The 23,812-nt window shown below is 41.2% G+C and overlaps 1 protein-coding gene across 1 annotated transcript in view; it reads right to left on the reverse strand.

The window, feature by feature from the left end:
- Nucleotides 1–201: 201 nt before the first annotated feature.
- LOC116320238 (sodium/potassium/calcium exchanger 3) overlaps nucleotides 202–23,812 on the reverse strand; it is a 62,883-nt gene continuing 39,272 nt past the window's right edge. The window contains exons 4-18 of the mRNA XM_031739790.2: nucleotides 20,374–20,450; nucleotides 14,755–14,829; nucleotides 14,166–14,250; nucleotides 13,233–13,336; nucleotides 11,975–12,049; nucleotides 9,805–9,830; nucleotides 9,658–9,711; nucleotides 9,452–9,582; nucleotides 6,583–6,743; nucleotides 5,927–6,191; nucleotides 5,675–5,841; nucleotides 4,957–5,071; nucleotides 4,700–4,812; nucleotides 4,410–4,475; nucleotides 202–2,427 (exon numbers count right to left, since the gene is read on the reverse strand). Coding sequence (XP_031595650.1) covers nucleotides 2,275–2,427; nucleotides 4,410–4,475; nucleotides 4,700–4,812; nucleotides 4,957–5,071; nucleotides 5,675–5,841; nucleotides 5,927–6,191; nucleotides 6,583–6,743; nucleotides 9,452–9,582; nucleotides 9,658–9,711; nucleotides 9,805–9,830; nucleotides 11,975–12,049; nucleotides 13,233–13,336; nucleotides 14,166–14,250; nucleotides 14,755–14,829; nucleotides 20,374–20,450 — 1,667 coding nt within the window. The 3' untranslated portion in view covers nucleotides 202–2,274. The remainder of the gene's footprint in view (nucleotides 2,428–4,409; nucleotides 4,476–4,699; nucleotides 4,813–4,956; nucleotides 5,072–5,674; nucleotides 5,842–5,926; nucleotides 6,192–6,582; nucleotides 6,744–9,451; nucleotides 9,583–9,657; nucleotides 9,712–9,804; nucleotides 9,831–11,974; nucleotides 12,050–13,232; nucleotides 13,337–14,165; nucleotides 14,251–14,754; nucleotides 14,830–20,373; nucleotides 20,451–23,812) is intronic.

Genomic DNA, 23,812 nt, shown 5'->3' on the forward strand with positions numbered 1-23,812 from the left:
TGCCATGTTCCCTCAAAGCTTGAGGCACTGTGTTAATACACACCTGAATTCTACCCTCTCGTTTCCCATGGAAGCAGTAAGGCTGTGTGTAGTTTTCCATCGGATTCCTTAGAAAACTTTCTTTTTTCACATGACTGTTGGTCCTGTTTAAAGATGACTCCACGGTGACTCATAAATGCATCTGAAAACATTATGTGTATGTAAATCAATTTATTGCAAGAAGATCACTGGGAACAAGGTGAACGTGTCTGTCTGTCCCTGCCCAGAGGTCCTCATCAACAAAAATGAGGATTTACAAACAAGTCAACAGACATGAGCATAAAATGACAAGAATTAGCTGAAACTAAGTGCTGTAGGCCTACATCCTAAATACTGTATATATCTCAAATATAACTGCTCATCAGAAGTTCTTCCAACACCTGCATTTATGATAGCATATTCCTCCTGATATGTACAGCATAATCAAGACAGTGCCTTTTAGATGTTGCATTAAAATTACACACAAAATAATCAGAACTATGAAAGAGGCATGCAAAACCAAACAGTATATGTCACTATGTAGCCTACCTGAAAATATCCCCCCACGTACCCAAACCGCAGCCTCTCTGGAGGCGTAGCGCAGCTCTACAGCGCCATCCTGTGACTGCAGGATGCTTTGAATTGATCAGATTCAAAAACTGGAATAAAAAGTCCACATTTTCTTTGAACACATGCTGAAACAGAGTGGCGACAATGTTCTAACAGTGGTGCTCAAATACGCAGAGGAGAACAGCCACGAGCCTCAAATACAAGAGACGGTAATTGAAGCACTGTCGTGAAAGTTCAAAGTCTGGTGTTTCCTTTTTCCTGAAAAGAAATCCTTTACATCTGCATCTCATCCCTAATTTAACATGTGAGGGCGACATTTTCATCCTTTGTCTTCAAATCCACTGTGTTTAAACTAATACAAATGCAATATTTCCAAACTATACAAAACTTATAAATTATAAAGTTCTATTCTTAAATATAAACAACATCAAGTCAGTTTCCAGTACTTAGATTATATATTAGGTACAGTACATTGTACACAGCTTCCACTGAAATCACTGTACACGATCCAAAAGGCTGAAACTGGAGGTCAGACGTGATCTTCGAATAAATTAATTCATAAATAAATCACGATTACGTCTTCCCAGTTACATCCTCGGCATGCTTTGCATCTGCTCCAGATTGTGGCACGCGCTCACTCACGCACACACACACACACACACACAAACACACTGTGCATTCGACTCGTAAGTCCAAATCTACAAGTTCGGCTAATCTAAAAATACTTTTGGCTTTAAGAAATAACGTTACACTCGACTGAGACTAAAAGCTAACCCTTTCAATAAAGTACGAGAGGTCTACCGCCTACAGGGAAGTTTAACTTCAGTAGTTACATGTTTACCTGTAGACACTTTGCAATAGAATATTAAAAGAAATAAATCTCTAATCCATAAAGTGACGGTGCTGGATGTCAGTTCCAGGTAGATCCCTTTCATTGTGTGGGAACATTTAAAGCCCACATCTACTCAGGTACGACAAACAAAAACAAAACAGCCAAGAGCAGACTTCATGTGATAAATATCTAGGTTCTCTGTGACAGTGCAAAGCTAGAGCTGTGGCTGTTACAGCATGCTGTGTGGGCTGGTAGGAGACATGTTGAAGCGTTTTGAGCCTAAAGGAAAACACAGAATATTTCGGCTTTGCAAGACCGATCCAGTTGTGCATAAGAGAATTCCACACAAAAGCTGATAGAAGTACTTCTAATATATACACAGAAAGCCAGTTTTTGCTTAAAAATACCTTAATCATGTGCTTTATATCCAAACTTGTAGAAAGAGTAACAAACAATCCAGCTAAAAATCGCTGACTTCTCTCTTTTCTCGCCTCAGTCAGTCAGTTACAGTAGCAGCTTGTTCACCAACAGTAGCCTAATTGTCGGCGTTAATACAGTTAAGTTCACTCCAGCCAACGTTTTGGTTCATTATACATGATTGGCAGCAATCCCGCCGCTGGCACTTTCTCTTCGCGCCTCCAGAAAATAACCCCAAAAACATCCGACGTCCTTCTCTCCGCCACTTGTGTGTATTGCACCAAATATAAATCATACAGAACTCTATTTTTCTAATAAGTAATAGGTAGGACTTTGTTTGGAGGCGCCATGAAACTGGAAGCCAGGTGAGGTTCCCCCATCAGCCAGAGGAAGAATTAGAAGAAGAAGAAGAAGAAGAGAAGGAGAAGGCGGGAGGGTCAGTGGATGTCTCGGCACATGGGGAGGTTGACGAAAGTGAAAACGTTGAACTCGATGAGGACGGAGAAGGAGAGAAAGATGGCGTACAAGATGAGGCAGGCCAAGCCCAGTCGCCAGTCCAGAGTCCACTTGTTCAAATGGACGCCGAGGACCTGAATGAAGAAGACACGATTAGAGACACACCGCACAAAGAAGAGAAGAGTGGATGCAACTATGAAACAATTCCTGACTTAAAAGAGCTACAATGCAAAGCCTTTTCTTTGGTTTGTGTGGACCTCCCAGGAACAGTCGGACCAGCCCAAGTCCAGCTGTTTACTTCAGGTCGTGTCTCAGTTTTAGGTATTTGCACTTCTTTGTGTACTTATATACTTCTGAGAGCCTTCATTCGCCCTTCATTTCTGACCATCTGCCTGCTTTTGCATGATGCCACCACCTCTGTGCTTCACTGCAGAGAAGGTGTTAGAGGGTGATGAGCAGACAGGGCTTCATAAAACTCCCAACAGGCTCTCATGTGTTTTTATGTTTTCTCATCTTTTTGGCTTATAACGTACTGTAATATAACTTATATAGCACTTTTCTAGTCTTACTGGCTACTGAATGTACCTTAAACTACATTTAACTACACATTCTTACAGTGCTTTATCTATCTAGCATCCCCAGTTAACGTAACATCCTTGGACTGTGGAGGTCAGAGCAGCAGGAGGAAACCCACACAGGCACAAGCACAAACCGTCTTGCTGTGACGTGACAATGCTAACCACTCAACAAATGTGCTGCCAGTGACCATGGGTGGTATAAAAAAATAAATGTAGCTACTGTGATGTCACTCAATGGTTTGTGAAGTGCCATTAAAGTATGAGGCCTTGAGATGACTGTTTTTGTGCTTTGAAACTGCATTTAACGACTGAGGGGCGGATCTGAAACTGTACACCCGCTGGCTAATGATTTATGATGGCACACCATCAATAATCTCCTTACTAATTCCAAAAAAGTCTGACTTCTGTGTAAAATGTAAAGCCAAGAAGAAAAGAAAACAATATTAGCTCACTTTGAATTTGATGGTAACAACACACCTGGAGGAACATTTAACTTGGGTTAACTGTTAACGGGTCATTAACATGACTGGGTATAAAAAGCATTTTACATCTGAGTTTCTCAGATGCAAAAATCTTTTGCAAATACTGCTTATGCAAATTGTGAAACAATTTCAAAGTAAGGTTTAAGAAATTACAAAGACTATTATCTTTAATATCTATCTTTTCCAGCAGCACGGCTTCATCATAGAAGAGTCCGGGTGCTGAACTGGGCTTCGCTAATTTAAGATATTTGGTGCATCATGAAATGAAAAATATGACAAAGACCCATGACTGGGATGATGAATTGTAGATGAAATATAGGTTTATGACATTTGCAAATTATTATTATTTTTTAAATATGTTTAGTAAGATTTTTGATATAAAGTAAAACAAAACAGACAACACAACAGCAAAGGCAAAAAAAACATAAATAAGGCAAAAGATTACACTGTATCAACAAAGATACTACTTCAACACTGGCAAGAAACAAAAATAAAACGCTAGGGTGGTAGACTGATTGATCGATCAAAGAGGACTTTGCTTTTATACATGATCTAAAAATGGCTGCCACACATTAAAAAACTTACTAAGTTTGTCCTCTAATGTATACCTAATTCTCTCCATATGCAGTAGAGCAGTCAGTTCTGTCAGCCACATTTTGAATTGAGGTACAATGTCAGACTTCCAGAGAGTCAAGATAATTTTCTTAACATTTGCAAATTATGGCATTCTTTGGAACTGGACTTGCAAAACAATCTTTATCTAAAGAGTACGGGCTTCTCGCGTTTGATTAGTCGTTACGTCAAACTTGGTGTTTGTATGTGGCTGCAATTGAACTTGCTCTTCCTCTTGTCTAAATATACTCATTTCAAACCTGCGTTTGATATAACAGTGACATAACAATGTGTTTAACTTGTTTAAACCTCATGTCAGCCATGTGCAGTCTTTACCCCAGGGCGGGGAAACTGTCTGGGACGCCTTCATATCGTTGCTCCACAAGTCTGTGCATTGAAAAATATTATCCTGCTCTCAGTAAACTGCAGAAATCTGTGACTTACTGTGAAGAATACTGAGGCTAGCAGGAGTGCAACGGAGTATATGAGTCCTCTGCTGTTAAGTTCGATCTGAAGAAACAGAGAAAGAGGCACATTTTCACATCATTTTCACCAATTATCCAACATGACCTTAAAATGCAGTTTTTTGTTTTATTTTAAAGTTTAATGAGACAAATAACACCGTCTCAGTGCAAGGTGATGCAATTTGGTGCCCTGACAAACAAAGTGTCATTGTTCATGAACTCATTTCTGGTCCAGCAGACGCTCCTACAGCGGAGCAGGGAAACACTCACGGTGGAGCCCGTCCTGATGCAGAGCGTTTGCAGCGCCCAGGGCAGGCCCAGACCCACCAGGATGTCAAACACATTACTGCCTATGGAGTTGGAGATGGCCATGTCTCCCAGACCTGAGGCGAGGAGAGAAACACTGTCAAGGTCCATGTTCGGTCGGGAGACGTATCGATTACGACAAGCAAAACTCTGCTGTGCGACGCTGGACTTCTGCTTTGTTTCCCAACTCGATTTGATCTCTGCATCTTATGTGAACGTACCTTGGCGAGCCACTATGACACTAGCCATGCAGTCTGGGACGCTGGTGCCCGCTGCGAGGAAGGTGATGCCCATGATGACGTCAGGGATGCCCAGAGTAAAGCCAATCACAGTCACCTGAGAACAGACAGACATCGTCTCAAGAGACGGACTCTCTGGGAATTCCTCCTTACGCAGGGCGGTAAGATAAATGAAGCAAGAAAAAGCATTTCAATTCTGAGAGTTTCCCTCTGTTTCTGCACTTAATCGAAGGATGTGTGTGATTTATATAATAGCAGGTGTGTGTCAGTGTTAGAAACGAGTCACTATTTATAGAGAAATTTTTGTATCAAATCTACGAGGTTCTGGCTGGACTGTGAATGTAAATATGTAATGTGAACTTTTATGTATATAGATGAAAACAGATTTGAGATGTTTATCACAAACAGATTGAATGCAATTACAGACTTGACCCCATTTAGTTACAAACCGTGGACAGATTGTCTCCATCTCCAAAGCAATGAGACTGAAAGTTAACTGCAGATGGCTGAAACAATTTTGGCCGTGTTGCCATCACCCAACCAGTGTTTTCTCTAGTGTGACTGCAGCATCACATAAGCCAAACGGATGAAATCATTTAGACGTTTCTAAAAACACAGTTTTAATAGTCTTGAAAGAAACTGTCTCCATGTTTAGAGGTAAAGGATCAGGACGTGACTGAGCGAGCCTGACTGGACTCACCATCCACACCATGATGTACGAGAGGCCGGCGATCCAGATGGTGGCTGTGAGGAAGGAGACCATGAACCACCTCTCCCAGCGGCGCTTGGCACAGTTGGGCACCGTGAAGAACAGAAGCAGGGACAACGGCCACATGATCAGCCACTTGAGCTTGTTACACACACCCGCTGGAATGAATAAGATGTAGTCATGGTTTAACGGATAAACGATGCTAAAATGAACATTTGCTGAGAGCCGGCTCGTGTCATGTACCTGGAACTTTAAAGGGCACCAGGGGGCCCTCTTTGTCATCCTCTCCCTCTCCTTCCTCGTCATTCTCATTGTTCTCGTTGTCCTCATTTTCATTCTCCGCCTCATTCTCCAGGCGCTGAAGTCTGCACCTCCCGTTCACACCCTGTTCGGCTCCACCCATCCCATTCTCTAGGCCCCGCCTCCCTTGAGCCCTGGCTGCAGACTCAGAGTCACCATTCGTGATGCGATTGACTCGAGTCTCCGTGGTGTTGATCAGTCTTTGTCTCTGGAACATTTAAAAAAAAAATTTAGAATTATTTTGTCAGTATGCATCAAATACAAAACTGGAAAATATTTCTCTGAGGTAGAAATAAATATTCTTTCCTCCTCTTTCTGTCAAAACCCCAACTGTGGTTGTTTCCTTTGGATTTAAACTGAAACTTCAGTGTGCAGCAGACAGGTGTCTGAGATATCCAAAAGACAATTAGCATTCATTCCACGTCTTATTTCATCTTCTGCTAAACCCAGACCCAATTATTTGGTTTGTATTTATGCTAAGACTCTGGATTTGGGCAGGAATTTTTCAGGCTAACTTTAGTTGACAAATTTATATTTCTCCTGATTATGTGAGGAGCATCTGAAACCGCACATCTTAGAATAGTTCAGTGTGTAAGTACCTCATTGATCAGCATCCGAGAGGCCATGGTGAGGCGGGTTCTCGGGGAGAAATGACTGGTGATCATGATCCTCATGCCGGCCTCAGAGAAAGACAGCTGGTGGGGGTAGGCAGACAGCAACTCGTCCACCATCAGCACAGACGGCGTGCAGTGGAAGTTCGCTAAAAAATAAAAAACAGAAAAATACATTTGAGCCGATAGTTCTGAAACATTAAATATAAAATCTCGCTGGATTGGAAAATCTTAGCTGTTGTTTGTAAAACACACAGTATTCTACTCATGGTGATATGGAGGCACAGTGAAGTACAAGCCTGGAGTCATATCTGCACAGACAGCAAACTGTATCATTGCCTTAACCCAACCAAAAGAAAATTAATTAATTAATTATATACAGTGGCTTCCAAAAGTATTCGACCCCCTTGAATTTGAACTCTGTTTAGTCATTAGCACTCATCAGGCAACGTCTATGGGCAACTGACTGCACTCAGACCAAAGGGGGCTGAATAATTACGCACACCCCACTTTTCAGTTATTTATTTGTAAAAAATGTTTGGAATCATGTATGATTTTCATTCCACTTCTCACGTGTACACCACTTTGTATTGGTCTTTCACCTGGAATTCCAATAAAATTGATTCATGTTTGTGGCTGTAATGTGAGAAAATGTGGAAAAGTTCAAGGGGGCCGAATACTTTTGCAAGCCACTTTATCTCCATCCATTGATTTTCTCTGGCTTATCCGAGTCCAGGTCAACCATCCAAGCAGAAATGCCCAGACATCCCTCTCTGCAGCCCCCTTTTCCAAGTCTTCTAGGGGATACTGAGACATTCCTAAACTGAGAGACATAATCTCTCCATGGTCTCCTGGGTCTCCACCAACGCTTCCTCATAGTTTATAATGACTGAAACAGCTCGCCCAGGGGGCATAGTTCAATAAAGCCAACGGAAGTACATCATTGGCAAAAAGTAGAGATGAGATTCTGAGACCACCAAACCCATAAAAGTTATGAAGAGAATCTTGGGCAGGAACGAGCCCGACTTATTGCTGCTAATGCAGATAAAGCTCTCTTGTACAAGGGCTGAATGTTGCCCCCAGGCCCCCTTTGACACTGAATGTCCCAGATACCCCAAACTCCCCAAACATGGGAAGTATGGTGGTCAAATGCCTTTTCCAAGTCCATAAAGCACATGTAGACTGGTTGGTGAAACTCCCACACACCCTCAAATATCTCCAAGAGAATAAAGAGCTGGTCGACTCCATCACCAGGATGAAAACAGCATTTTTTCTTCTGAATCCAAGATTCGACTCCCCTCACCAGTGCATAAGCCAATGAAGGTCTATGCCAGGTCTATGTCTACAGCTGAGGCGTGTGATCCCTCTACTGTTGGAACACCACCTCTGATCCCCCTTCTTGAACAGAGGGACAACCACCAGTTTGTCAAGGGCACTGTCCCTGACTTTATTGCAAAGCTGCAGAGATGCGTCCACGAGAACAGCATCAAAATCCTTAAGGTGCCTTAAAGTAAAAGCAAAACCGAAGATCAGATCAGGTCCCCTGGAACCTGGAAAAACTGCAGGTTCTGCACATGAATATGAATCAACAGCTATTATAAAATCATGCTGATATAAAATCATGCTCATGTGGATGGGAAAAGGGGGAAAATTACTGTCCAGGAAGACATTTTGTGAGCATTTCTTTGAAACTGTTTTGCCCAGTAACAAGTGAGGAGGGCAACTGTTTCTCACTGGAGCAGCATTCAGAGTATCAGGTGCAAAACGAGCTGACAGAGCAGGCTGTGCCAGCATCTTGCAGTCCTCTCTTCTGTTGTTCTCAAGCTGTAACTTATTTTTGAGGGCAGAGAGAAAGCTGCAGACAGCAAACACTGGAGGTGCTGGGTAGCCAAAACGGCTGACTCTTTGACATTCCTGGCATCCAAAGCAACTCTCAAGCTCTTAAAGAGACACACCGGGAAGGCTGCTGGGTTACTTATCTGGTTGGAGAAGGTAAATGAATTCAGTTTTCCAGTTTATTCAAACTTCTCTGCAAATGTCTTTACACTGTCTTGTTTCCTGGATGGAAAGAAGCTCGGTGTTCAGAGAGTCATAATCACCGAATACAAAATCTCAAAGTCTGCACAAGTAGTCCTTTGGTACTGTCCTCACCCTTTGCCATCTTATCACAGAGCAGAATCAAAATAGAAGGAAAGTGCTCCTGCTGCTTTTATATGCAAATTTCAGTGTGCAGAGATGAACCAGTGTTGCCAACTCCTCAGTAAGGAAAATCGCTATTGGTTGTCCTAAAAGTCGCTAGAAGTCGCTAAATGACGTCATCACCTAATTTGCATAATTGGTCATGCTAATATAATTGTAACCTATGTTGTTGGAGAGAGAAATAACATCGTGGAAGAGACATAAAGTGAGTAAAAACGTCCTAAATGCATTTAGAGTTTATTTAGAACTACAAATTAAATTTCTTTTAGCAATTATTGTTTTTTTTAATGTCACAATTCCAACCCTGCTCCTTCACCCGGGCTTGGACCGGCAAAAGTGATCCGAAATAGGCACTCTGGTGGAGTTACTTTGTGTGTGTGTGTTTATAAGTAGTTTTAAACCTTGTGATCCACAAAACAGCATAAGAGTAAAAGAGTAAAAGAAGAACTGACTGTGTTACAGCACCCGCTGCTTGTTGAGAGTAAAAGCGATACGCGCTTTCACGTCTTTTTTTAGCGACTTTTTTAAGAAAAAAAGTCGCTAGGGGGTCTGAAAACTCGCTAAATATAGCGACAAAGTCGCTAAGTTGGCAACACTGAGATGAACAACCACAACCCACTGAGACACTTTAGAGGACAAGCAGAACAGGCTCGGATACCTTTTTTAAGCAGGACTGCAGTGGCGTCACACGTGACATCCTCCAGATCAGTGCTTCCTGTGAGCCCATTGGCCAGATTCACCGAGCCCTTCTTTCGACGGTCGAAGTAGCGATGGGCCCGGCCGTTGAACCTGGCAGTAACAAACGATCACAGACTCAGTAAATCACTGCAACCAGCTGTTTAACTCTCTGAAGCTGACACTCACTTCATGATGAGGATGTAGACTGCATACATCAGGATCAGGACAAGAGATTCCCACCTGCACACAAGCAAAAGGTTTCACAGTCACCCTTTCTATTTCAAAAGCTCAGTCATATATATTTAGAGTATTACGGTAAATGTCAATACGCACCAGCACACCTCTTCATCGTAGATGAACTAAAGATGCAAAGACAAAGAGGACACAAGGGGGTTATTAGGTGGAGGAAGTACGCGGAGTTTAATTAAATCCTGCAGTTCAACATCTCTGCCGCTAGGGGGCAGGGCCAGCTAAGAGCTCAAATCCACAAAAGGGTCCAAATTAAAGATTGTTGTAGTAATCCTTGTGTTACAGCCAAAATAGTAAACAATGCCAAAAGATGTACAACCCTTAGACTGATTGTATGAAGTTTTATAAAGATGTCCTGAAAATATAAAATGATAACTATTTAAAAGTATAATAACCAAGTTGTTGGAGCTACTGTTAGTTGTTACATCAGTTACAGTTTTATGTAACTGATGTAAGTTACACATCAGTTGTTAAACCATATCTGCACCGTTAACTAACAAATATGAAAAATGTTTTTCTAAAGAGTCTTTGTTTGATGTTTTCATGCTTTTTATGCAAAGTTCTGTATCTGTGAAGAACAGCTCAGTTCAGTTATTTGTAAATGAATATGCAAAGTCTGCATTTAAAGGACATGATGTGTGACATCACAGTCTCTCTGGTTTCTGTTTATTGGCCAATCACTGAGCAGGCTTTGGTTGCATGCAGGTAAAGGGTCACAGTTGCTGGAAACCATCGGCTAATCCAATGTATAATTTAATTTCAATAGCTTTTTAATAACTAACCTGTAGTCATGAATATCATCCAGTAAGACTCTTTCACAATGTCAACACACATAACTGTTTGTAAAGTGTGCATATGATTATTTCATGCACAGATCTTCAAGTCATCTTTTTTTTCTTTACTGGAATTTCTTTGTTAAGAACAGATATGTGTTCAAACAGAACACATGCAAACATGTTTAAACTAAATACTACTATCTATTATTGGTCTTCTTCTTACTATTAATTGTTTTTGTTATTTTTTGTCATTATTTACAGATTTTTGGTTTGTTTGTTTTTTGATGAGATAATTAAAATCTCTACAAAAGTCCCAAAGGAGCCTCTACTGGTTTGATTTCATTAGCAATAATGTCCTCCTCCCTCTGCTTAGATTAATAAAGGTTTATTTGCTTTAGGTCTGAAAAGCTGTCTTAGGAGAGTGAAGGTCTCTTAAGTCGTCACGTGGCCTAAATGCATTTTAGATGTACGGTCTCTGAAGCCACATCAGTCCTGGAGAAACTGCCTCCAACAGCACCGTCTATGCTACTCAAAGATGGCAAAGTAAAACTGTATTAACAACATTAATTCAGTAACATAGGTAACTGTAATAGTAATCACAGATTAGCTTAAAAAAAATCAATGTCTGCAGTGAGTTTCTCACCCTGGTCTGAGAGCTCAGCTGTGTTTAAACATGTTTTTCGTGTTGGTGCTCCTTGTTGGACAGAAACACTCATGTCGCACTTTTTCTTTCTTTTTCTTTGATCCACATTCCGTGTCTCAGGTGAAACAACATTCAGACCAAGCCTTGTTTTTTGTTTTAAAAAGAAAACCGTCCCACCTGAGGAAACTTCTACTTTCCTCCTGTTTTGGTTTCTTTGCTCAGTTTATTTTTTCTTTAGAAATAAAAATATCTAAAAAGCAAATTGTTCAGATTAGCTAACATAAACATGTTGGACAAGAAGAAGAAAAAAGAGGTCCATTCCCTTTAAATGTGAGAGACACTCCAGTCTATTCTACTGTACGGGAAGCATAAGTCAGCCACTGGTTTCCCACATTAACATGCAAGTGTTATTTCATTGCTGTAGTTCATTGAGGTAAGGCTAATTTAGTTTTCAATATATCATCATACTTCTAATAACTAATAATGTTTTGTATAAACTTTAAAGTACCAAATAGATGCAGTGGAGTCAAAAGATCAATATTTCCCCACAAAAAGTTGCACAAAAATTGACTTGAAACTATGCTGTACTTGAGTAAGCATACATCCTACCACTCCATTGCCTTTGTGCATTGCATTGTGGGAGAGAAACCTACACTTAAAGCTACACTGCTGAGGTAGAAAGTGCAAATGCGTAGTGACTGTAAAGCTGCTAACCATGACCTGCCCTGTAAACTGGCTCAGTAAGTGACTGCATGAGTGCCTCTTCCTGCACTTACTCCACACTTGATCATGTGAACTGTGCATCTACACGTGACTCTGCAGTATAAGCTCTTACCGCAATGAGGGCAGTGACAGAAAACGTGTAATAAATCGAATCTCGGAGTAGAGCCCAGTGAGACAGCTTCACTGCCTGTGAGGGAAAAAAAGGAAAACTGAGAGATAAGCACACCAAAAGTATCCCGCATCAGTTTATGCTCTCGTACAGTAACACTCAGCCTTCTGACATCATTACCATACTGATGTAAACACAGGAGGTCTTAAGTTAACCTTTTGAATCACAGCCACTGAAAAAGGCAATTGCAGGTTAGCATCCTACATAGAAAAAGAGCTGCTGTGTTTACCGACTTTATGTAATCAGATATAACGCAGGGGCCCACGATGCCGTGACTAACGCTGTAACACGCTCCCACACAGCTCACTGTATATATAAGTGGAGGGTCAGGGGGTCACATCTTGAATGTGCCACTCCCAGCTGTGGAATCGTAAAGTTGGATCCCAACAAAATGTTTGCTTTTACTGGGTTTGACTGCATAAAGCGCTTTGTAGAAGGAACCTGCTACAAACATCTAGCCAAAGGTAATAAGCAGCAGCAGCGAGGTGCACTGGGTGGAACTGAAGATGATTTCACTGCCCCCTCCGAGCTCCATCCCAGTGCCTGTCTTTCCCCCTCATTATCCAAGTATGATTACATAATGCACAATCTGGGATTGCATCACTGTTTGGAGTCCAGCACATATATTTTTCAGAGCAGAGAGCTTATCCTAGTACTTTGCTCATTTCCATGTCCCAGGCATGTCAGATAGCATCAGAGAGAGGCTGCTCTACGTGATGCTATCTCTGTATCTCATGCAAAATACACAAAAGCAGTGAGGTAAAGTAGAAAAAAGATACAAACAGCCTCTTGTAATCACACTGATATGATGTTTTAAATGTGGCTGAGCAAGGCGGGGAATTAAAAGGAACAAACAAAAAAACCAAAGCACCAGAAAAGAATCAAATATAAAACACAAGCGTGATTCCTGATTTGTTCGTTTTCAGCATTTTTATGACCTTACAGCGTTTTAATATTTACTTTGAAATTATGCAGAATGTGTATAAAAATGAACTCCCTGCTAAGCGTGCCACAGCTAACATCTGTGACATTAAAGCTCAAATGAACAGCGTGCACTCCTCACATAAACATGAATTCACCCTCTACCACTCTGTGGTTGCTCGGTATTTAAAGGTGACATTAGGCCGCCGGTTGCGCGCTGTGAAAATGCCACCGGGTCAGCAGCGAGCTCAGCCAGTGTAACGCTGCTATGACATCATACCTGGCCGGCGAAGAAGCCACACACGCCGATGATGCAGAGGATGTTGAAGACGGCTGAGCCCACGATGGTCCCGACGCCGACGTCGCCATGGGTGATGAAAACTCCTGCAGGGAGAGTGAGCCAACAGGCGCGCACACACACACACACACACACTCGATGAGGTCCACAGAGAGCAGAGCACACGTAGCATCTGCAGTGGTGACAAACAGATGTCACACAACTGTCAAAGCACTTGACACAAACATGAACACACGTGCCGGCAGAGGGGTGCGTGTCCCAGCGCTGAAAGCGAACAAATCCTGTTTTCCCGGATTCAAACTTGCACTCTATGTTAATGATGGAGAGAAAATATTACTGTGGACCTATTATACTTTTCTTTACTCTCTGACGATGATCACATTTCAAATTCTAATCCTTTTGAGCCAAAAGCCAAAGCTTCACAGTGCTACAAACACTCGGATTAATATGTTTTTTTCTGTTCTATTTGTATCTGTACAGAGAGTGGATGTCAGCCATTTAGAAGAAAGCAGGTTTAAAACAGAGGAGCTAAGAGGAACCTGAACACTGCACCAAGGCCCCATAACAGATAAATAAGGATTATTTCAAACTGTGAATCAAGCAAAGCTAGTCTAGTAGAGCCTTAGAGTAAAACTATAAAGCTGGAAATGAGCTGAATATGTCACCTTGAACTTAGACAAAATAAAGCACATTAAACACATTTGGCACATTTACATATTTCCTACATATTACAGCTAAATTTAACAGTGCCATTCACCCACCAGTAACATTGTATATTAGTGTGATTCTGAATATTTAAAGCCATGTATGTTCACTGCATGTGTCTTGGGATAAAAGCTTTGAAAGCCATGGCTGCTGCCAGAGTTAGAGCAGAGGATGTAGACTGATGGAGGGATGGGTGTAGAAATGTTGTACCTATGATGGATGTGAAGAGCTCCGGAGCCGAGCTGCCAGCGGCCATGAAGGTCGCACCTGCGACATCCTCGCTGAGATTGAGACGCTGAGAAGGAAACGGATCGGAAGATGAAGAAAATTTCAACGGGGAAAAAAGTGGCGCAGTTTCAAAATCCAGACAAGACCAACTGAAGGATTTTAGAAAACTTTTGGGAGAATAAATAAATGTAACTAATTTGGGCTAATGTTAAATACACAGAGTCATTTAGAGTTATTTATCTCTCAATCAAATCTCTGGCGTAGTACATTAAAGTCTCGAAACAGAGAAAGAAAACTCCTTATCGGGATAAAAACTGGCATAAACAAATTCTTTCTTTCTTCTGCGAGGACAAAGACGGTATCAGTGCTGACGTGCTGCATGACTTCCTATTTCTGGGAGATGGGAAAAGCACTTAATAAAAATTAAATAGAGTTCAAATGTGTTTGTCAAAGCAAATATGTCAGCGATAAACATCCAGCTCTGAAAATATCAGTATCTGTGGTTCATCTGAAACCGTCCAGCAAAACTTCCCCAGCTGAGTGACTATATTTTTAAAATCTCGATTAATACCTCACATAACTTCTCCAGGGAGGGGACGAAGTAGTCATCGCAGACGACGGCCAGAGCGCAAAACATGTATATGGTCTGTGAAGAGACGGAAAAAGCCTTAAACATTACAGTGAAGGAGGAACAGTGTGCTTTATGTGTTTGGTTTATTTAAACTGGACAGCAACAAGAGATGTTGTTATTCTGAATTTCAGAATGGTACAATAAAGAATATCTTTCTGCTTAAATTGATATGTAAATTACCATAAAAATAATTGAAGTCACAGATCTCGGCCCATGAAAATTCAGTGGAGTCCATTAACAGATTGGGCATTAAACATTCACGATACAGCAGGCCCACACTGTTAACTCTTTAAAACAGGGAAGTTAGTTTTCTCTCCCGAAGCACGCTGGCATACCAAAACATGAACTCTGACCTTAAATGTAACCGAGCTGTTTGATGCTTAGTAAAGACGCTGGATTCGTGATTCCTTCTAAGCTTTTACTGTGTAGCTGAGCAGACATTACATGCAAAGCTTGACTCTGGGGGCGGAGACTGGGCCTAGCGTTAGACATTTTTCTTACTGCGTGCATGCACTGTACATGCACTGTGGGAAACCCTCATTATTCATCAATAGTAGTCAGCCAAAGCTAATATAGCTATTTATAGACATGCTTAAATTCAGCCTAATTCTAAAACCAAGAGGAAATTTTAAACAGTCTTTTTATTAAGAGGTTTTCCTTTTATACACATAAACATCAGCATATATATTATACATATAAACAGAAAGAAAAGAGAAAGGTTACAGATGATCTGTACATTCAGCTTAAGTAGTGCATTTAGGCTGTGAAATGAGTTCAGAAATCTTCAGCTGTGAAACAAAAGGAAAAAAAAGAAAAAGAAAAAAGGGAAATAAAGAGAAGATAGAAAGAAAAATACAAACATATGTATGATATATCCCAAAGTAGAAGTTATTTTTTAATTGTTTTTTTAAAAGATTTTTATGGTTATTCTGCTCTTTTCAACTATAATTTATATGTTTGTCCTTTATGGTACCAACAATATCTGAGTCACTGTACAAACATATGGATTTAATCAATGAGTAGTAATCTGCATAATATATAATCTATTAACATAGTAAATGTACAAAGGGAACTTAAGTATTATGCAGATAGCCTGAATAGCCAACCAATCACAGGAGATGGCCCCGCCCCTCCCTGAGCCTGGTTCTGTCGGAGGTTTCTTCCTGTTAAAAGGGAGTTTTTCCTTCCTACTGTCGCCAAAGTGTTTGCTCATAGGGGGTCATATGATTGTTGGGTTTTTCTCTGTATGTATTATTGTAGGGTCTACCTTACAATATAAAGCACCTCGAGGCGACTGTTGTTGTGATTTGGTGCTGTATAAATAAAATTGAATTGAATTGAAAATAGAACTCAACTTATAATGAATAATAGTTAATAAAAATAAATCAAACCTGTATGCACAATTAGTTTCAGATTATTGCCGCAATAAAATATGAGTTCATCATCTGCAAATAAATTAAAATTCAAAGTTTTTTGTCACCTTAAGAAGAAATGTATATAATAGACCGAATACTGAATACTGCCAGCTTTAGACATCCAAACATGTTTGAATAACACAGAAAAAATATTTGACAAAAAAAGCTGAAAATGTTCAATTAAACCCTAAACATAAAAATTCCATTACAAACACACAGATCACATCATCTTAAAAAGAATAAACCCGAAACTCTGAACATGAATTCTTGTTGAGCGGGTCACGGGCAGCATGAGTTACATCGGTGATCTGGATTAAAAGGCAGCCTGTGACACTGAAACTGTCAGATTAGATGTCACATCAACTTCTCTGGCATCCCATAATAGATCCAGCACAAGCACAAAGACACGGAGACAGGGTGGAGATCAAAGACAGGTGGTGATGATCAAAAGCAGTAGTGATGACAGAGTGACTGCTAATGTGTGAACAAAGGAGAAACGCTCTCACACGCTGTAATAACAAAACCTTTACAGTTAGACCGACGCGGGAGTGATCACGCTCTTCGTGCCCAGAGATTAGTCACATTTCACCGAGCAACCACAACCTCTACTTCCTGATTCTGGCAGCAGGTGAAAGCGAGCACGTTATGTGTTTGAGTGCCAAAAGCAAAAGGTCAGAGGTCACATGTAATCCTGCTAACTGGGTTTACCCAGATTTAGAGCTGAGATAGAGGGTGGGAGAAAGCGTCTTCAGCCACAGAGGCATATGCTGAATGCACACTTGTTTCTATGTGTGCACGTGTGAATGCGAGTCGAGGAAGTTCTTCAGTCTGAGCTTGTGTTTGTGTTTTTTCAGAGAAGTGATGATCCCAGCGCTAACGAGCTGTGCGGGACAGGAGAGTGAGTCAGCAGCACAGCTGCTGGGAGACAAGTTGGAAGCACAATACTGCGATAAAAAAAAACAACCCAAAAAATCAGAACTGAAGCATGAGCAAAGCGTGCTTCCATTTGTAAACACCACAAATTCTCATGGTCAATTATAGCTTTCCCAGTTCAGCTTCACTTATGGCTGCATCACACGGAAATATGAGGGAAAAGACAGCAGTGTTTAAATCTGCATCCCTCGGTGGTCAACCTGAGTCGTAGGATGATGTGGCATAAAATTTAGCTTCATATTTTTAATTTTGATTTCTAACCAACAGATTAGCAGAGAAACGAGCATTTACAAGCACCGTGCAGAGATGATCTGCACAGAGGAGCAGCTGCACGTTTTCTAAAATGTCATAATTTGAACTTCATACTCTCAATATTTCTAATTTCTAAACAGATAAATGGTTAATTAATCACAGTCACATGAACAGAAAAATCTTAGCTTTTAGGGTTTCTACTGAAGAAAATATCAAAGTGAATCACAGCCAAGGACTAAGGCACGTTTAAGGCCTGAAACTGAGTCAATACAAATACACTGAATTTTTAAACAGTAAGAAAACCATCTGACCCCCTCAGAGTCAGCTGATATTTTTTAATACCTTAGCATATTTTTGTAGCCACACATACTTTTACCTTCATACTGGGAATATTTTCAAAATTACAGGCCCTAGAATTACATAGGGGATGCTTTAAATTAAATTAAAAACGGCCTTTGAGTTTGCATTGTTTTTCCAGCATCTATGATCACTCGTGACTTCAGGAGAGAGTGCAGGAGAGATCCATGTGTATCTTGTCATTTCATGCCTGAAAAATATATTTAATCTTTTTTAGAAACTTTAACCACGTCTGTTTTCACCCAGTGTAACAATCTAGAGACAAATCTTTTTTTCTATAACCTCTATAAACTGCGTCATTTTAATGCCTGTGATGCAGAGAAACAGAAACAAGCACTGGTATCTTGGATCTTTGATCATTCAATGAAGAAAGCTCAACAAATGCATTTTGGGTAAACTTTGAAGTGTATAATCGCCATGTGACGGGTGGCTCCTCAGAACAAGCTGCAGCATGTGAAAGGTCTCCTTTTACCTAGATTTTGGTATCAGGCTCATCTTCTAGCTGTGATTCCTTTCACACAAAGTAATTTTCTAATACAGTCAGTTTAAGTTTTGAGTTGATCTGGTTGCTTTTTTTTAACAGAACGTAAATAGAACGTAATGAATCCAAAGACTAATAATAATAAAGTCAAAGACTGAACTTTATGAGCCAAGAAAAAAATAGTAAACAGCTTGGACTGAGTTTTGTGACCAAATGAGAGACGTGGATATTTGGTTGTACACTGAAAAAAGAAAATAGGTGAACCAACTTAATTGAATTATTTCAATTGGTAACACCTAATTTAATTAAGTTCTTTGAAATGAAGTTAATACATTAGAGTAACACAACTGATGTATCTAATGTATTAACTTCATTTCAAAGAACTTAATTAAATTAGGTGTTACCAATTGAAATAATTCAATTAAGTTGGTTCTTTTTTCAGTGTAAAACTGAGTCACTTGGTTTAAGGCCAACATTAGAAGAGATTGTCCAGCTTAGAGGTAAACTTCGTTGCCATTGCCAAACAGGGCAAATGTGGACTTTTTGTCACATGTCTTCGCAAATACATTGCAAACGGAAAAAAGGGCATCTTTGTATACTCAGCTCAGACTCTTCTAGATCCAAATAACCTTCTGGGTTTAAGTGCTCGATGGGTTCCTGCAGGATGTTGAGAGGATATCCAAGGCTTGGTGAAAAGCCAAGTTGAGACCAAGTCTGGAAAAACCTCGTAAATTCACTTTGAGTTGGGACTATTTACTATTCCCAGGCTCGGGAAAGCATTCCATCTGAAAACTTCGTGGAAACCCACTTTGTCCCACTTTGGGTAAGTCAAATGCATAAATTGCATTCCTTATTTCAGACACACACGATCACAGTCTGAGCATTTCTTATTTTGTGTCCGGATTTTACAGGCAGCCTGTTACAGCAGCGTTTTATTCTGCAGCTGCGGGGCACGATTGTCCTCCCGCTGTACACAGAACAAAGCACAATGACATCGGCTATGAAAGGACACTGAACATTATTTTAAAGGTTAAAAAGTAGATGGAGCTTATCTTCACCTGCTATTTTGCACTGATTTCTAAACACCCAAGCATCCCAGTAAAGGTTACCATTCTGCAGCAGGAAAACGCTAGCTCGGAGGGTGGCTGCAAAGTGAGACACGGCAAACGCTTCATTGTTTAGTCCTGTGGAGATGCTGCAGGAGCTTCCATTATGGTGAAACCCCTCAGAGACCATCAGCACAATGCAACATGGATCATCACGTGCTGGAACATTCTGCATGCTTTGTCGCTCACGCAACAGTGATGAAAGAAGGGCCCCATCATAGTTTGGGCCTCACATGGTGACCCCTGCTGGGCCCCACTGCAAAGGCCATGTGTTTGTTGAATTGCTGGACGGGAAAAGACTCAGCTGGCACTGAGCTGCAGCTCAGTCTGGAATACTGTAATCCAAACACCAAAGATATTGCCAATCGCTTTGATTTATATTTGGTGGCATGGCTCTTTTCTGGGACGAGTACCGGGGACGGAGATGGTTGCAAATCAGCTTGCAAAGGTGCATCTGCAACTGTGAGCAGGCTAAAGCAGCTTAAACAGTGTGCCTTATATGAGAGTTTGCAGTCAGATGTGTAGAAGCCATCAGCTGATCTGAGCTTGACTTTGAACTAACCCTTTGTTAGCTTATTAGCATGGCAAAGTTAAACCAGTGGTTACCACTTCTGCCTCATTGTGAAAAGCATCTGGGTTCAGACTCGGTAGCTGTTTGAGGAGCTGGTTGAAATGTGGAAAAGGAGAGATGTTCTTTATATTATCAACTAAATTTAGATGTAAATGGATGTGTTTTTCTTCTTTTTAGCTTTAATTTTTTAAACCTCAGCATTGTAAAGAAGTATTGGTTAGACAACTGGTACAGTCGTCCTTTCGGTGGGTTTTCAGCATCGGCATTATTTAACGGGCTGCAGGTCTTCTAAAACAATGTACATTTTGTTTCCATGTGTGAAAATGAAGGAAGATGAGGCTTTGGATGCACAAACCATCTGGGAATTTTTGGATGAGTAAGTAAAATCTCTAACATGGACACAGGGGAACGGATGCAGAGCTGTATCGGTGAAGGCAAACTTACACACAGGACATGCAACGCCACGGCTCCTTCTGTCCTCTCTTTGTTCGTGAACAGGTCCGTAGGGAACTCCTGGAGAGCTGCAAGAGACAGAAAGCCAGGATCAGGACACTTCATATACAGTAATGCTTGGTGTGTTTTATCAGAGCACGTTTCCAATGCTCTGCAGAAGCTTAAACTCGGTCCCGCCCAGAGAGTAACTTAAACCAAGTATGCGATGACAGTCAAACTGTGTCCTCCCAGGCAGTGCGTATCAGTACCCTTCCTCAGAGAGAAGAGTGAAATGGAAAACAGTAGGAGGACGAAGAGAGGGCAAAGAGGAGAGAGCACCATAAAAATAGAGCACGGGATATTTAAGGTACAGCAAGTGGGATGGAGAGCAAAGGAGAGAGAAAGGGTGATGGGAGTTTAACCACAATTTTTCAGCTTGAGAATGTGAGTACAACTGAGGATCAGCTGTGTGTGAGCACAAGGAAAAGACAGAGAGAACATAAAGGAGGGGGTTTGGCCTTAAAGGTGGCTGGGGTTAATCCACCACCTCTCTGTGGCTTCCTCACTGACTCTCTGAGTGCCAAGACGAGCGACAGGCACTTGGGTGCCGTGGAGAGTCGAGGAAGCTCTCCTTCTCGCCCCTTAAGCGTCGAGTCATCCTTGTCATCATCTCCACCCACACAAACCAGAAGTCACTGCTAGCATGTGTTACATATTTCAGCAATAACAGGGGAAGGTTGGACAGGCATCAATCACAGATTTGGGCTAACAAGTGCTAAGCCATGAGAAATCGCAACATCCGAAATATTTTACTGATTAGCTTCAAAGAGCCAAGTAAAAAAGCACAGTCCTATATTTTTATGAGCTTTAATTTATGTTTGGTTTTGAATCCCAGAGACTGCATTACATTCCAGTATATGATGATAATATAATAATTGAGAAAAGTTGCAAATTAGTGCATTAAAAAAATCACCAGAATGTTTCAACTATTTGTGATTGGCTGGTTTGCAACAGCTTTGGAATAATAACAGCCAACAGGCTGTTTTGGATTAATGTGTGGGTAACTAACAGGTCAGAAATCCTGACAGTATGATTTCAGCCAGTGTTTAAATAAACCCAACAGGACATCAGATGTTTATGTTAAAACTGGCAAAAGTATCCCTCAGCAAGCCTGCATATAATCACCTCAGTCATGTGAAATACTTTACAGGGAGTGATCAGGTCAAAGAGGGGAAACCCTCCTCACGAGCTCTCACTTGCCTCCACAACAAGTAAGACTACATCCTACATCCATCCTGGAGATTCAGTACTCCTCTCCGTCAGACCTGGAGCCTGCGTTGACCCTTGTTCTTTTCTCGTGAGCCTCCTTTCACGTCCTGGATCCTGATCACTCACTCACTCCCTGCTCCCATTGGCCCACTTCATTCCTGCGTTATTCTGTAAACCTTTGAAACCTGTCAACAGCTGTGTGAGTCTGCTCACTGATCCCAGTAATCCCAGTGATCCCAGTAAGACAACACTAGAAGGTAGCCGCAATGGTGGGCACATATAACTTTCAGTGATAAATGTCTCAACAGCTTAAAGCTGACATAAAGCATCAAAGTGCTGCAGAACAGCGCTGGTTAGCAGGGCTGTCATCTGTTTACTTTGCCATCTGCTATCTTAGTGGCCGCTTGTACTGTAAGTACATTAATAACATAATCATACTACATTTAAGCAGGCAGTATTTCTGGCACAGACTAGCAAGAGGAGTAATATTTAAATGTCTAGTCGACTACTCGCGCACAGCCAACAGCAGCATGAGTCACTTGTCCTCTTTATTTCTCTTTAATTCTTTTTAATTTACAAATGTTTGCACGTTCTCCCTGTGCGGCCCAGGTTAGTTCTCGGTTACTCCTCAGTCCAAAGATATTTTTGTAGGGTTATCAGTTGGTGGAGGTGGAAAGTGAATGTGTCTTGTGGCATTAAACACTTTGAGCGATCAGTAAGATAAAAAAAAAAGTGCTAAAACAGTGCTGATCCATTTTAATCACACCAAGTGGCCTCTTCTTTGAGCCTGCTAAATTACAGGAGACTGCTTGTTTTATGGCACAGCAACAAGAGATGGGGACACAGCAATAAAGGTCTAAATCAGACATGTTGCCGTTAGGTTGCATAATATAGACGTATAAAAGCAGATGCTGTGAGACACGTCTCTGCCTCCATCATCTTCCTCAGGGTGTCTGACTTATGGGTTATTACCCATTCCTATAAAATGTCAGGCTTTTGTGTTTCTTTTTGAAATTACAGAACTACTATGGTACACCTACATTTTAAACGTTAAAATCCTGCATGATTAATGCAGTTCAAGTTCAGTTGTGATGATTTATAATTATGCATAGACTTCTGCCTCCATAAAATTAAATGCATTAAAGGGTCCAACTCCACCAGACCAATATGGCGACTGTCATGAGGCATTGTTAAAATGAACAGCAGTAACAGGTGTGGCATCTAAGTCTAACTGTCCATGTTTACAGAGTAAGCACCTCGAACAGAGCGTGATGCCCTCTGCATCACTGACAGTAGGTGAAAGAATGAACAAACATGAGAGTCCAGCATGGTGAGTCGTTTGTTCTTCCTCTTATATGAATCTTATAGATCTGATATTTCAGCGCAAAATCGTTCATGTTCATGTTGTAGAAAAGAAATAACAAATAATAACCACTTGTCCCCCTTTTTGTTGACCTATTTGCATCCACAGTCTATCTGTGGCCACCAGTCCTCGCCTGCACTATGTTCCACTGCCACAACTTCTTAAGCCGAACACAATGCAGAGCTGCCTGTAAAAAGCTACAGAGCAGCAGAGCAGCAGAGCAGACAGCCATCTCACAGCGACAGCTGGATGTGTTTAATATTTACTATTACAAGCCGATGTCGGCGAGCTCCAACTCAATCCAGCCGAAAATGCCAGGCGAGTATGTGAGGGGAAACAACAAGCAGCTCTTATGACAGGAATCAGGCTGAGAACAGAGAAGAACAAGAAGTCAACACTTCTGCCTGAATTCAAACTTTCTAAAATTAAAAACAGAAATAGTTCATTATGAAACAATTGAAGACAAAAGGCTGAAATAATCTATCAAAATGATTTCTCCTGAAGCATCGGGGGATAAAAGCCAAACAGCTAATTGTTTTTCCGAGAAGCACGAAGCTCAGTTTCCCACGAGAGGTAATAAGTACACGTGCGGATGTGATGCAGAACCACACACTCCCACAAGGAACCCGCTGAACCTCCATGTAAACAAGGTGTTTTATAAAACATCAGCACTGAAAGGTTCCACTTCACAGCACCCGGCTCTCTCCAAACCTCAAACACATGCTCGCCACGCTACACCGCTATACGAATGTGCTGCTCGCCAAACCCACCTCCACCCCCGAAAAACAGCGACTGTCACTGTGATGATCCAGATTTCCT

The sequence above is a fragment of the Oreochromis aureus genome, linkage group 6, assembly GCF_013358895.1.
Source record: "Oreochromis aureus strain Israel breed Guangdong linkage group 6, ZZ_aureus, whole genome shotgun sequence".
NCBI classification, from domain to species: domain Eukaryota; kingdom Metazoa; phylum Chordata; class Actinopteri; order Cichliformes; family Cichlidae; genus Oreochromis; species Oreochromis aureus.